Here is a 15,734-nt window from a genome sequence, read left to right as displayed (position 1 = left end):
TAGCAGCTGCACCTTTTGTGTTCTTATGGAACTCTTCTCTTTTATTTTAACCACTTGGCACGTCACTTGTTTTCCATTTTCGGTGTTGCAAAGCGATGCTAAATGTGTTGTAATTACTAATGAGGATAATTATTTAATTCCGTTACAATGTAACACCGTTGATTAGATTTGGTGCAGATTGAATCACAGTACCTGGTCCATCAGCCACATCAGTAATCTGTGGCCATTAGATGAGAGCCCTGAGAAATGCTTTCTACCTGGAATCAATGGCACTTTAGGTTATCCGAAATTTGGCAAAAATGCTTTAATGAATCACCCCCATAGTGTCACCAAACAAGCGGTCCAACAGTGCTAAATCCTGTTAATGCTACAAAGATGTGTTTTTTTTCCCGTCCCATACTGTATACCAATCCCTTTTGCCTCTTTGTAATTTTTTACATTGTAAAGTGCAAAAAGCAAGTGTAACGAAACATACCAAACACAATGACAACTGAGCAAAATTATTTTTTTATTTTTAATTATTTTTATTTTACTGAGAATCTCTTTCAGTAGATCTTTTTATTCAATCAGACAAAATTTGAAAGAAAAAAATTAGGGAGCAGGGAGAGGGATCTCTGGTTTAAAAAGATTTTGTTGCCAAAGTCAACACCTCATTTACAAGAATATATCTTGCAAATAAGGAGTTAAAAAAAAAAAAAATCCAGCTCCCTGCCCCTCATTTGGGACAAAGCCCCCATATATATATATTTATATATATACACAAGCAATTATAACGTCTTCCTAAATCAATCATAAAAATATTGACGGAGCCTACCCTATAGAACTAGGGAGATGTCCATATTAATTATAGCTTTACTTTGTGTTAAAAATATAGGGCCGAGAGCCTCTGTATCAGATTTGTAAATGATTTACACACGACTTTAACCGCTTCTTTGACGCAAGATGTGCACCTTAATCAAAAGGGTTAAGACATAGAGTGAAAGCACAGAAGTGACGTGAATGACTACTGTATGTCATATGTACAATTACTACTAACGTCACTTTCACACAGTTTGTAGAAATAGATGCAGCTCAGACATTGAATTTCCAAGGATTGAGGTAAGAAACAAATTAAAAAAAAACACAGGCAATTGATAAATTTAAAGGAGCACTAAATATAATGGTCTATGGAGATTTGAGATCATGGAGGCAGACATTTTTCTGGACTTGCCCATACTACAGCCAGCCTCTCCCCAACCTAAAACAAGAGTGCTTTTAACCACAGGATAGATGTACGATAAGGCTCTGTGCACACAGCGTTCCAGCCATCCATTCAAGGTATATGCTCCAGCCACAAAGCAGCGACATGCCACAGCATACAATGGCGGGCGTCATGCATAGGGTTCCAAACACGTACTGCACGCCGGCTCTCTGTATGGAAAACAGCAGCCTGCTGTGCTCTTCTATAGAGCTGAAAAATTTCCAACACGTCACCCCAACAGATGCCAAAGCACACTTTTTTGACCTTCCATAGATGAATAAGTTTAACACATAAACAGGGGGCTTTTCCTGACGTATACATTAAAAGAATGGTTTAAACATAGTGTGCGCTTAGCCCAAGACAGACCTTAGGTTTAATGTCCCTTTAAATGTACGAAGGAACACAAGTGAAAGGAGTGATCTACCTGGCTCAGACATGAACGGACTGGCTACTTAGATGCCTTCTAATTTCAAGTGTTCTTCTGAGGTATACAGGGTTCTATATAAGAGAATTACATTATTTCCCACTACAACCAGGGCTATCACTCCACTAGAGAAAAGACAGAAGAAGAGTTCCCCTTCGCCTTCTAAGCCTGGCACAGGCCACTCTAGTCAGTAGTCTACCAGTCACAGACACATCACAGGCCACAGTAAATGGCAGTCAATAGTTTGCTGATCTGCATATCATTCCTGCCGCTATATTTACTTCATTGACAAACTTCTGTGAACTACAGATAATGTACTTCCCGCATATATTTGTGCGCATTCGAAGCGGAGGCACACTTTAAAGCATAGGTCTACCTCTAAACACCATTTTCACAGTTTACTTACAGATTTTTGTAAATGCATTGCATATATTGTACTAGTGATTTGTTACAGCCATGTTATAGCTCATAGCACGATGAAGTCTGCACGCTGAAATCTCCCAGCATTCCTTGCTGCCTCTACGTCTGCACACAGTTTGGCCTGGTAATGTGCACTGTGACAAGTGTCCCGCATTACACCGTGCACTAATGTAGTAAAAGCCAGCTGATCCATGGCATTATAACCGTTCCACTAACTGTTAAAAACCACTACACATAGAAAATACAGCTAAAATGTTAAGTATCCCAGTGTTCCTCCCTTATTCTCTTCTTGCCTCATCTTATTGTGTCTAACGCTACAATTAAAACAAAAGAAAGATTTTCTGTGTCCCAGGAGATGAGCCATGTTCCCTCTCCTCTTCCTCAGTGTCTTGAGTTTAGCGGTAAGGCAACTGGCTGCAGCAGGAGCCTCCCCCCTTTGCTCTGTGTGCAGTAAAACAAATGAGCATTAAGCCCAATCCCTGGTTAAAGGGAATCTGTCACCCCCTGGGACTTATCTAACCTACTAATACGGGCACATAGGTGATAGAAATGTAACCTACCTGTATGCCTCATATTAGAGGTCTTGTTGCTGTGAAATGTCTTTTTATTCTTACAAGTTTCTGATGTGTTCCGGTCCTGGGGCGAAATCCCCACCTCCTGTGTGAATTACAATGTTTCCCCCCTCCCCCTGCATGTCACCGTGCCCTGTGATGTGCAGGTGCAGCAGCCAAATCCAGGCACTGTGACATGCAGGGGAGGGGAGAAACATTGTAATTCACACAGGAGGCGGGGATTTCTTCCCGTCCCCGGGACTGCAAGCCACCAGAAACTTGATTAAATAAAAACAAATTTCACAGCAACCAGACCTCTAATATGAGGCATACAGGTAGGTATAGATTTACATTTCTGTCACCTGTATGACCATATTAGAAGGTCAGATAAAGGGAATCTATCACCCTCTGGCACTTAAGTACCGCCCCCTTGGTTGGTCCACAGCCAATAATGGAACAGATAAGATTAACAACCCCCTATGTTCTTTGCAGGTCTTCTAACAAAACCGTTTCAGTAACATGCAGAAAACTCAACAGACTAACAAGTATGAGAGAAAAGGGAACAAGTATGAGAGATGAGAATATCTCCTGGTTACTTGTATTACAACTTATTTCTAGGTTTACTATCTTTTTATGGGTCTGTCCTATATGGTTTCTGACAATCTCCCATGACAAATCAGAAGAATTGTGAATGCTGTTCTGAAGTACACTGGATCATTGCAAACAAAAAAGAAAAAAAAAGAAATGCAATGTACATACAAAGTTACTGAACTTTATAGAGTATATATAAACTGTAATATGGTGCTCATAGGTGGAAAAACCCTGCATCTCATGGAGAAGTGGTATATAATCCCCCTGTTAATCACCTGTCAGTCATCATCTTGGCTTTCATGATAGTCCGGACAACTGCAGGATAGGAACAACAGTGTCCCGACGTCCTAAAGAGGGCCAGGTTCACATCAGAATTACTGACATCACGCAAGTCAGGTGCATGCTCAGTTGTCAGACACAGAAGCCTCAAGCAAGAGTACAAAATACACACGGAGTACAGACAGATCTAAGAGCTTAAGACTTAACACTTGAGACATCTGCGCTCAACCTCCAGTCATCATAAAATGGTCCTCTAAGACATAGAAAGCATGCGCGTCTATGTGGTATCTTCAGACAAACATAAAACTATGAAAGTTAAATAGTGCTTTTATATTGTGCACAAGGACCGCAGACGATAAGAAACTAATGGGGGATGAGATGTCTATCAGAAGTCTGCTTCCCGAACTAATCAATGACTCGCTGCCAAGCTTAGAGGCGACATGAACACCAGGTAGACGACATCCCGCTTACTACAGACTTAAAAGAAACAACCAATTCTAGATGACCTTGCAGGATTGCTGTCATTAGAAAGTATGGAGGGTAACTTCTTTTTCAGCATTACTCCACAGGACACCCTCCCGTAGTGCATAATAAATATGGCTATATACAGCTCATTGGGCTGTGGGTGCCCTGTGGTAGAACACTGGTAAGTGGACAGAATATCATGAATGTTATCCCCACATAGGATGCATAGTATCACATCCATGGAAGACTGTAAGAGAACTAAAGCCCCAGCTACATGTATACACCGACAACCATGTATCTCCTGGTGATGGATCACATACACAGGTGTGGACAAGAGATTTCGGCTGTAAGGACGTGAACAGTTTGGACAATATGCTGTCACTAAAAATAAGTTCTTGAGAAAGGAAACAAAATAAAGAAGGGAGGAGGTCAGGAGGGGATCAGCAGTGTTCACACGCATCGTGCCAGCAGGATAGGTCAGGGGATTCTTACTCTTGACCAAATCCCTCCGTTTCTTCTATCGCAAAAAGCAATTTTTCTTTAAGCTGTTCAAAGCTTTTATAAGGTGGAAGATCCAAACGGTTAAAGCTGCAAATGAAGAAAGCAATATATATGATGTCATAACTATTATGTCTTTATACAACAGACCATAATTTAGGCATTGTCTAGTATATGAAAAAGGTTGTATATGCTGCAATCTACACAACATCCTGATTGGCAATAACTTCTCACCTATGAAGTTATTGCCAATCTTATTTATTGGCCCTTGATATAGTAAGTGGGCACAACAAGTCAATGAGAGCTAAAGTGAATCCGTCACCAGGTTTTTGCTATGTAATCTGAAAACAGCATGTTGTAGGGACTGAGACCTCGATTCCAGCGATATGTCACTTGCTGGTCTGGATGCTGTCATTTTCATACTATCACTGTTTTCTCTGTTGCAGATGTAGCAGTGCTCAGAATGCTGAGCCCAGTATAACCCCACCCCACACCACTGATTAGCAGATTCCTATGTACACTGTACATTGACAGAAAGCTGGCAATCAGTGGTGGGGGCTTGCTTACACATAGGTGACTAGGAGGCATGAGACACCTAGTAATGTAAGGATAATCTCTTGCTGATAAAACACTGATTTGATTGAAACAACAACAACCCACAGCCAAGTAAGTGCCACACTGCTGTAATAAGTCTGTCTGCCTCTACATCATGCTGCTCTCGAATTACAATGACAGATTCCCTTTAAAGAAGGTACAAAGCAAGCAAATCAGTATTGTAGAAAGTTTCCCCCTGTATATATGGCAGATACAAGTTAGTGCCGTATATTTACCATGTGTGACTTCTAGGTAGCCAGTTTTCTTTCCCCACCTTTTCAATGCAGAATTTCTGAGGACCATTGCTCCCTAGAGGGAAACATAATATGGTGGAAAAAAAATTAAAACCATCAATAACTGCACAAATATTTTACTCATTTTGATTTTGTAATCTTTAGGTCATACTTGGCCATTCAATCTGGTTAATGCACTGGCCGAGTTATGTTCTGTCACAGTACACATTTATATAGTGGCATCATATTCCGCAGGGCTTATATTATTCTTGTAAATCAGATGGCTAAAAAATATCAAACACATCTGAAGACAACATTAACAGAGGTAGAGAAGAGTATCAGGCCCCATTCACACATCAGTTTTCATGTACATGTTCTATACATGTTTTTCACAAACAGAACACGTACCCACTATTATCTATGGGCATGCTCGCATCTGTTTTTCCGATTTTATCTGATTTGAAGATCAGAAATAGACCACTTAACTCAATAAGGCAGCGAAAAAAATGGATATCAAACAGTCTATCCGTGTTGTATCCTAGTGTTTTCCATTAATTTTTAACTGATGTCATGGGTAAGAGAAGCTTGGAAACCTTTTGATTAGCATAAAAGAAAAGTGTATGCCACAATGGTAAAAATGGGACACATGGAACAAAAAGAATATAAATCAGAATAAAACAAAAAGGAGCAAAATCGCTCAATTTTTCACATACGCAAAAAAAAAAAAAAGGGACGTGAATGGGGCCAAAGAGCAAGATACGGCAACCGATTATCTATCGTAATAACAAAATTATACACAGCTATAATTTCTTTGATAAAAACAGTTGAATAACTGTTTGGCCAACAGGCTTTTCATCTTATCATCTAGGTAAATAGGTCATGTACATACCCATTAAATCTGCAAAGCCTCCAACGGGCAATCTGCAAGTCCCAGTAACAAACTGAAGAAGTCTCATGCGCTTTTCATTGTCAATTTCTTTAACAAACTAGGAAGAATAAAAAAGGCAAGTTATATATAAAGATATAAAAAACACTCATAATAAAACTAAAAAAAAACAGCCTGTATACAAGAGACCATTTTTTTCCTAATTTCAGACAACCCATTTAAAAGGAGTTGTCCAGGACAATGTATCTGATGAACTATCTATGGGGTAGGTCATCAATAGCAGAACAATGGTGGTCTGAATCCCAACGTCCCTTACTGATCATTGTTTTTTAATCTGGCGATGGCTGGATGTAAGCACTTTGAATGGAGCTCCTGAGGGCATTTATTGAAAAGAGCAGTAGCTCTGGCTGTGGTAGCCGGTATCGGCTGCTGGACACGGACTGGAGCCTTGTTCAAAGTGTTTACATCGGGCCACCACGAAGCAAAAAACATGCGACAGATGGGGACACCAGGTGTCGGAGCCTCGGCGATCTACTACTTATAATCCGTCCTCTAGATTGATCAAATACCAATGCCCAACCAACCCCTTTAAAATATAGGACATCCCCATATACTGTAGTAATTTACTATAAAAATAAAATGGAAAAACCCAACCTGCCAGAACCACACTATTTGCTTGCTGGTTCTCGTGTAGTGCCGGTATATTGTGTTTCGCTGCCAATCATTCAAATCAATTTCCTGCATCCCACATAGGAGAACCTATTATCATAAGGAAAAAAAAACACAATTTATAAAAGTATCTCTCCCACAACTCTTAACCATATTATCATGTTATAACAGCCAACTTACTTCTAATTCTTTGGCATCAAAATACTGCAAATACTGCTGGGGTAGGATTTCATTAAAGCCCTCAAAGAATGCCTGCGTCTGTTCTTCCACTCCTCGAGATAATCTCCACTCTGCGACAAGCCTGTAGTAAGCAAATGCAGATCAGTCAGGACCCGTGTGCTTATAATGAATGACTTAGTAATATATTGTGGGCATAGGCTTGTGGATATTGTGGATATTGTGTGCATAGGCTTATAGGTTTGCCAAAGTGCAAACAGTTAGATAGCTGTAGCTTCTCAGCACCATATTATTGGCCGTAGCATTATTTTTTAGGGATTGCCTCATTATAGACATTGGTGGCATTAGCAAAAAAAACATGCTAATGAGGCCGGTTTTACAGTCGACATTCATGGCCGGAGTTAAGACCACAATATGCAGACTGGCTGCGAGTCTCCTGACCTGAACCTTACAAGGCTATTTAGTTCCGTCAGGAGACCTGGGTCTTGTCTGAACATTGCTGTTCACTCTCTAATCCTGAACATCAGATGAGTGAAAGGACCTAATATCCAATGGGCGAGGATCTAATGACCTTGGATATCACTAAAATGAAGTTTTAGTGGCTTTAGGACACTGCTGTGCCATTTAGTCTCCTGTCATCTCTATGAGGAGACAGTCCCAAATTTATATTAATAGAAAACATTCCAGAAAGATATCTCACCTTATGTATTCCTCTTTATTTTCTTCTGTAACCTGGATGTTGCTCCCATTCGGCTTTAGGTCATGGCTTTTCACCTCCCCAAGAAGTTCCTTATCCACTGAAAAGAACATTTCCAGGCAGCACTCTTCTATGTTGTTTTCCCTAGGAGTAACAATATGTATTGGCTCACATGTACACATAGACTTCCATGGCAAAGGAGCAACCAGTCACGGCACATGTAAATAATACCAATGACTAGAATAGTATTAGCTATAAAGTAATCCATGCCTGAAATATACCAGTATACATTGAATGCTTATCAGATAAGGTTCGGGACAATAGTAACTATGAGCCTACAGAAAAAAAAAAATTGTACACCAAGAACCATAAGATATTAAAAAGGTAAAGTTTTATTAAAGAACAAATAACATTTAAAATTACTTAAAAAAAAGTGGTAAACCAACAGGGAACACCAGAGTGACAAATAGTAGAAGGCAGGAGGGTATGTAGATCCCAAGTTCAGACAGAGCGTAACCCTATAGATGTCTACAGGGAGGTGAAGCTATCAGATATGTATAATTAAGTCATGAATAGTGTAATAGTGACATCATATAATGCAGGAGGTAATGACATCATTACATCTATGTGGATTTTCCTCTATTTCTGTTGAATTTCTATATGGGTGACACTATTAGTGAACCCTGTTACACTATTCTTATAACTTCATTATACATATCTAATAGTTACCTCCGTATAGACATTTATAAAAATGTAAGTCCTATTGTACACCCATTAGGGTGCGTTCCCACGTTCAGGATTTGCTGCGTTTTGACGCTACGTATTTATGCAGCATCAAAAACACAGCGGCCAGATATTACAGCACAGTGGATGGGATTACTAGAAATCCCATGTCCACTATATGTCTCTGTGCACCTGCGGAAACTGACATGCAGCACGTCTTTCAGATCCGCAGCATGTCATTTTCTCTTGCGGGTCCGCATGCGGATTTTTCCCCGTAGCCTTGCATCCAATGAGGAAAATCCACGTGTAAAAAAAAAGTACAATGCATGTCTGCTAATTTGCATAATAAGTGCGGTAGGTTCAGCAGGTCCTGAACGTAGGAACGTACTCCTATAGGTTACACTATATCAGATTTTACTTGGGATCTCGTATTTGCCTCCGGCTACATTTTGTAATGCTGTGGTGTCACCTGTTGGTTTCACACTTTTAGACACAGACTTTTGTGGTTTTTCAAGCAAAGAGCGAGGTAGAAAAAGTGATATTCACAATCAATGAGAGGCATGTTTTTCCATAGGATTTTTTTTTTACTAACCACTGTATTCCCTATATTTGGCATTTTCTTTCACTTTTTTTCCTAAAATCAAAAGGTAATCAATAAAGTTTTCCAAAGCAATTGCTGTAGGAAAGTTCCTAGAACAGACAAACTAGAAGCCAGGCAAGCTGCCTTTATCACTACTGCATAAATGAAGACAGGAGGCCATACTTACTTGATCCAGATGAGGGAATTGTAAAACTCAGGATCTACGGATTCCAAGTCTTTCAGCCCCACTGGTTTGTTTAATATGCGTTTGTAGAATGGCAAGGAGAAACCAGTGTCTATAAATTTGCCATGGAATAAAGCCTAAGGAAAAGACGTGATACGTTAACTCAAGACACATCTAACATCTCTACAGAAAAAGAAACATACAAATATATTCTACATGCTGTGATTGTAGTGATACATTAGATTCTAAAACTCCCATAATATTATAGCATGTAATCAGGATATGCCGCGCCATTCTGATCAGGGTCCAACAGAGCTATGACCCCTACTGATCCGGAGAATGAAATAAAGGAAGAAAGGGAAATTGCTCTGGATGAAATTTTTAATTTTGTGCATTTTTCACTTGACTTATCACAGCAATCTGCTATTCCTGCTCTTTGTGTACATTTAGATGGGCCAACAAACAGATCAGTGAAGGAGCACTTCCCCTGACGAAGCCGTGCTAGACACGGCGATACGTGTGGGGTTTTTGAATCCTGTCTCCTCCTATGCCACCAACGACAGTGCTATGGGCCATGCTAGATATCCTTAGACAACTATAGGTAACAAGTACCTCTTCAGGGTGTGATATATTTAGAGGTTATTTATCTCCCTCCCTTCTGAAGGATTTCCTTCTGGATTGGATTATGGGATGTATCTAGTCCAATTCCTTGACTTTGTGGTGTTCATGTAACAAGGGAATCCATAGCACCTTGCTAGAACTGATTCTTTGGTACCCTGTATAGGGTCTTGGATAAGTGTCAGTATCTACTGGGTCTCTATATATTTAACAGAGACGTTTTCCATCTTTACAATATGCATATTTTATGATTATTATCGTGCAATATAGACCTATCCATTATTCATCTTTGGGGCTTATAATTACAGTCCTTGTTTATTATTGTGCCTTATAGATACATGGTTCATTATCATACCTTATATGCATTTTTTCCTGCTTGGTGTACGGGGAGGTGGAACGGTGTTTGCACCCCCTATCATTTGAGGCTACTAGGGTTATAATCAGCGGTAGGGGACTTACAATACATAACTGAGGTTATAGAGTCTCACCCTAGGATTTCATGTGGCATGTACAGAGTACATCTGTCATTCATTGTTTATGTGGGACAATATAATTGTGAATATGTTCCCATCTATTGTAGGAGATCAGATTCTTATGATGCATGATTTTTAATCTGTATGTCTATATGTTGTGGAATAAAGATTTTTTGATAGATTTATACTATTTGACAGGTGTGCGGATGGCTTAATGTGGCCTTTTCTCTTTCTTGATTTCAGTGAAGGAGCATTTTGAAAAATGCTCAGGCAATTGTCACAGGATTTTGCCATTTAATCTGAGAACAGCATGATATAGAAGCAGAGAGTCTGATTCAAGGGATGTGTCATTTGCTCAGCAGCTTTCTATAGATTCAATACAATCAGTGTTTTATCAGTAGGAGATCGTTACAGGTCTACATGTCGCATGCAAGACAGACCAGCCAATCTGTGTAGTAGTGGCCCCACCACTGATTGGCAGCTTGCTGACAATACACAGTGTACACATGAAGATACCAATCAGGCGAGCGGGCAAGTGTCTGGGACACAGCTGAGCATTCTGAGCACTGCTACATCTACATCAGAGAAAACAGGGATTCTATCAACACTACACCAAGTATCAAGGATCGTTTTTTTCCCATCAGTATTCGTCGGTCTGTGTAAACAAGCAGCCAATCGATTTGTACACTGCTCAAAAAAATAAAGGGAACACTTAAACAACAGAATATAACTCCAAGTAAATCAAACTTCTGTGAAATCAAACTGTCCACTTAGGAAGCAACACTGATTGACAATCAATTTCACATGCTGTTGTGCAAATGGAATAGAGAATAGATGGAAATTATTGGCAATTATCAAGACACCCTCAATAAAGGAGTGGTTCTGCACGTGGGGAACACAGACCACATCTCAGTACCAATGCTTTCTGGCTGATGTTTTGGTCACTTTTGAATGTTGGTTGTGCTTTCACACTCGTGGTAGCTTGAGACGGACTCTACAACCCACAGAAGTTGCTCAGGTAGTGCAGCTCATCTAGGATGGCACATCAATGTGAGCTGTGGCAAGAAGGTTTGCTGTGTCTGTCAGCATAGTGTCCAGAGGCTGGAGGCGCTATCAGGAGACAGGCCAGTATACGAGGAGACGTGGAGGGGGCCATAGGAGAGCAACAACCCAGCAGCAGGACCGTTACCTCCTCCTTTGTGCAAGGAGGAACAGGAGCACTGCCAGAGCCCTGCAAAATGACCTCCAGCAGGCCACAAATGTGCATGTGTCTGCACAAACGGTTAGAAACCGACTCCATGAGGGTGGTAAGAGGGCCCGACGTCCACAGATGGGGGTTGTGCTCACAGCCCAACACCGTGCAGGACGCTTGGCATTTACCACAGAACACCAGGATTGGCAAATTCGCCACTGGCTCCCTGTGCTCTTCACAGATGAAAGCAGGTTCACACTGAGCACATGTGACAGATGTGACAAGAGTCTGGAGATGCCATGGAGAGCGATCTGCTGCCTGCAACATCATTCAGCATGACCGGTTTGGCAGTGGGTCAGTAATGGTGTGGGGTGGCATTTCTTTGGAGGGCTGCACAGCCCTCCATGTGCTCGCCAGAAGTAGCCTGACTGCCATTAGGTACCGAGATGAGATCCTCAGACCCCTTGTGAGACCATATGCTGGTGCGGTTGGCCCTGGGTTCCTCCTAATGCAGGACAATGCCAGATCTCATGTGGCTGGAGTGTGTCAGCAGTTCCTGCAAGATGAAGGCATTGAAGCTATGGACTGGCCCGCCCGTTCCCCAGACCTGAATCCGATTGAGCACATCTGGGAAATCATGTCTCGCTCCATCCACCAACGTCACATTGCACCACAGACTGTCCAGGAGTAGGCAGATGCATTAGTCCAGGTCTGGGAGGAGATCCCACAGGAGACCATCCACAACCTCATCAGGAGCATGCCCAGGCGTGGTAGGGAGGTCATACAGGCACGTGGAGGCCACACACAATACTGAGCCTCATTCTGACTTGTTTTAAGGACATTACATGAAAGTTGGGTCAGCCTGTAGTGTGTTTTCCCACTTTAATTTTGGGGGTGACTCCAAATCCAGGCCTCCATTGGTTAATAAATTTGATTTCCATTGATGATTTTTGTGTGATTTTGTTGTCAGCACATTCAACTTTGTACAGAACAAAGTATTCAATGAGAATATTTCATTCATTCAGATCTAGGATGTGTTGAGTGTTCATTTTATTTTTTTGAGCAGTGTATATACTTGGTCAGCGCTTGATAAAGGCCTATCTAAGCAGACCTTAAGAGTTTAAAGGAATCTGTCACATTGTATATGAAGACATAACTTGTATTTTATTAATTAAAATCTCTTGCGTTTGCGTTCAAGCAAGTCCTGTGGGCGGTCCTATTAGTGATTGACAAATATCTCTGTATGCACAGTCATATAGGGAAGACTAACAATCACCAAATAGGACTCATACATATTAACACCACTGCTTTCCATGAATAGAATGCAATCTATATGGAAACTTTTCCGACAAAAAAAATACGAATCAGATCACCTCCTCCAACTCTATAAACTTCTGTTGCAGATCAAACAACATTTTCAACATGAGAGTTTTCTTTTAACACATATCATCTCTAATTGGTCCATAATAAGAGGAGATCCAAAGGACCTCAAACGGCTACTTATAGACCTCACAGAGAAAAACGACACTCACCATGGCAATGAACCTGCCAATAAAGCGGAAGTAGCGCAGATGGTCAGGGTTGATGTAGGAGGCAGGGTTGATTTGCAAACAGTAGTTATCTTTTCCTGCATACTCGAATAGGCAGTACATGGGGTTAAGGACTTCATGGGACAGAAGGAAAAACCACTCCCTGTGGACAACAATACCGCATGAATTAGGATGGACCTGGTCATAGTCTATATGCTTCATTCTATAGGCAAGGTCAGGGTTCTACCTTGCAACACCTCCATAATCGAGCCCCTCCTCTCCAGGAATGATAATCCAAAGTCTTCTCCTTAAATCTTGTGCGTTAAAGCTCATTATCTAAAAATGATGAGACAGAAACTATTAAAAGGGAACCAGACAGCAGGATCAACACTTATAAACTAATTACATGACAGCTTTTGTTTTGTGTTTTTTTTTTTTTTTTTTTAAAGCAACAGACAACCCTGTTGTGTGGGACAAATTCACAGTATATAGTGATACTCACCTTATCAGACTTTGGTTGCTGCATACTTAAATGCCTTGAACTAGTCGGAAAGGTGTGCACTACAAGCTGACCAGTCTGTGGAAAGCACGCCCACTGAGGCACAACCGAGATCCCTTACCTGCCCTTACAACCTTCCTCCCAGATCTCTGAATCCTGCAATTTTTGGCATGTACAGTGTAACCTCAAACCTTTGGCATGGAGGCAGGGAAAATGATCCACCTTTCCAGCTAAAATAACTATGGTATCCCATGTGATGATACTCCAGGGTAAAATATATGATTTAGGAAACACGGGTCATTTTCTAGCAATTTTCATGATATTTTACATACAAAAAAAAAATCACTTTGAGGGGAAACTGACTTCTGCACATACTAAAAATTATGGATCCCTGAAAATTCTGTATAAATGATGCAAAAAGGGGTATTTCAGCGATCAATTAAACCCACTCGGCACGGTGACAAATTCTAACCTAAAAGTTGATATTGGTCTGAATGGCCTTTACTTTGCACTCTACATGTGGATATGTAGGCCACTACCCTTCATTGATCTTAATGGACTGTGTATTTTCTTCTCGGCTGCCTGCTTTTCATTTATTCGAGGAGACCAGTGACCTCAGATGAACTGCAATACAAACCTGCTGGAAGGAATCCTCAAACAAGGTTTTCCTATTGACTGTGATCTTGATATGTTGTGGCATGAAGAGTTGCTGTAATGAAATAGAGGATATTTTACATCAAATTGCTAAAAGATAAATCCGCTGAAATTTAATGTATATTAAAGTCTCTGCAAAAGTACAGGGCAGTGGAAAATTGGCAAATGATAGTATGCAGAGGTGCCATAAGTAACGATTTTTACTCAGTTTTAAGTCTGATCTGATTACTCTAGTGGCCGGTGAATCATTGAGACAGATTTGAGTTGCAGAATATTTTCCTAAGAGTTAAAGCCATCTAAAAGCATGTACGTACCTGACACCAGAACCTGAAGTATTGCACCTTAGCTTTAAAATCCCGCACATAAGCGATCTGTGGCCCGTTATCCCTGTACACAGATAGGAAAGGCAAGAGATGACCAATGGCTGACTGCTTGGTATAACAAGCAAAAAACATAGTAAAAAGTAGCAAGAGAGAAAAGTGGAAGGCTAGGGATACACGGGTTTTGGCAGTGCAAGATTGTGTTTACTGACTGCAAATGTGGCACGTGACATAAGACCACAAAATGACTATCAACTAAAATTCAAATCTGATGGATTTTTGCTCACACAAGACTTGGCTGCTATTGACCATCATGTTGCAGAAACAAAATCGCCACCCTCGCCTTACTCTCACAGCAATTGACAACTCACAAGGCAGATTTTCCAGTTCGAGGATCGATATAGGTAGTGGTTCTTCTGTTGTGGTCTACAAAATAAGGAACCCCATCCACTGTAAACCTCATCTCCCAGCCCTCTGGCAATGGTTTCTCATTGAGTTGCCTGAAATACACAACAACAAACAAATGAACACAACTATACACACGGCACAAAAAAAAATAAAATCAATCAGCATAAATGAGGGGTTAATGTGTGAAGTGTGGTTCTAAACGGGAATCTGTGTTGTCGCTTTGGGCAACTTTCCCTACGTGCTGTAGGGCATATTGAACAAAACTAGACAAAACAATGACACCCTTAAAAAGCAACCAGGTGAAGAAAAGAAAACACTTTGGGCCCCATTTCATCACAGCTTTCACGACAGAATTCTGGCATTTATGCTTTGAGAAGTTGCAAAGTTTAAGCGAAATTGGGTTTGTTTTTTGCCAAAATTTAGCAATTTTTGGCATCTTCACACCAGTTTCTACCAGCTCTACTGAATTGGGTGGAGCTGCAGCATTTCGTACACCAGAAATCTCAGCTCTTCATGAATCAGGAGCGTCTAACTCCAGCACGGCCCCTCATCAAGACCAGTATGGACAACGCCGGTCTTGATGAATCGGTCCCTTTATTGGAACATATCCGTTTTATGCCAGAATTCTGGTGAAAACAGTCTGAGGAATAGAGACCAGTTTCATGCAATTTGTACTCCTGCAAAAATTAAGGTCTTTATAAAAATCCCAGCAATCTCCAACAAGTCATTTGAAAAGTCGGGTGGAGCTTAGCAGGGAGGGGGCATGGGCAACAAATTCATCATAATTTACACCACAAAAGTGGCATAAATGATGACAAAAGTACTCCAGT

At 40.8% G+C, this 15,734-nt stretch overlaps 1 protein-coding gene across 2 annotated transcripts in view; it reads right to left on the bottom strand.

Annotated features, from left to right (window-relative positions):
• Positions 1 to 484: 484 nt before the first annotated feature.
• The window catches only part of ITCH (itchy E3 ubiquitin protein ligase), a 77,429-nt gene continuing 62,179 nt past the window's right edge, over positions 485 to 15,734 (bottom strand). Inside the window, exons 13-25 of one of the 2 annotated variants that reach the window (XR_012322027.1) lie at positions 14,868 to 14,996; positions 14,491 to 14,563; positions 14,160 to 14,231; positions 13,271 to 13,359; positions 13,027 to 13,186; positions 9,215 to 9,348; positions 7,728 to 7,868; positions 7,031 to 7,151; positions 6,836 to 6,940; positions 6,185 to 6,281; positions 5,299 to 5,371; positions 2,998 to 4,558; positions 485 to 2,644 (exon numbers count right to left, since the gene is read on the bottom strand). Coding sequence is in view for 1 of the 2 variants with exons in the window: in XM_073683768.1 (XP_073539869.1) it covers positions 4,459 to 4,558; positions 5,299 to 5,371; positions 6,185 to 6,281; positions 6,836 to 6,940; positions 7,031 to 7,151; positions 7,728 to 7,868; positions 9,215 to 9,348; positions 13,027 to 13,186; positions 13,271 to 13,359; positions 14,160 to 14,231; positions 14,491 to 14,563; positions 14,868 to 14,996 (1,294 nt within the window). In the remaining variant the exon portion in view is untranslated. Of the gene's footprint in view, positions 4,559 to 5,298; positions 5,372 to 6,184; positions 6,282 to 6,835; positions 6,941 to 7,030; positions 7,152 to 7,727; positions 7,869 to 9,214; positions 9,349 to 13,026; positions 13,187 to 13,270; positions 13,360 to 14,159; positions 14,232 to 14,490; positions 14,564 to 14,867; positions 14,997 to 15,734 lie in introns of both variants that reach the window. The other variant, XM_073683768.1, reaches the window with a different exon arrangement.

Source organism: Phyllobates terribilis, unplaced genomic scaffold, assembly GCF_046119375.1.
Source record: "Phyllobates terribilis strain yellow unplaced genomic scaffold, ASM4611937v1 Scaffold_5__5_contigs__length_657084704, whole genome shotgun sequence".
NCBI lineage: Eukaryota > Metazoa > Chordata > Amphibia > Anura > Dendrobatidae > Phyllobates > Phyllobates terribilis.
Note: the sequence above shows the minus strand (reverse complement) of the source record. Positions and strands in the feature narration are given on the sequence as shown.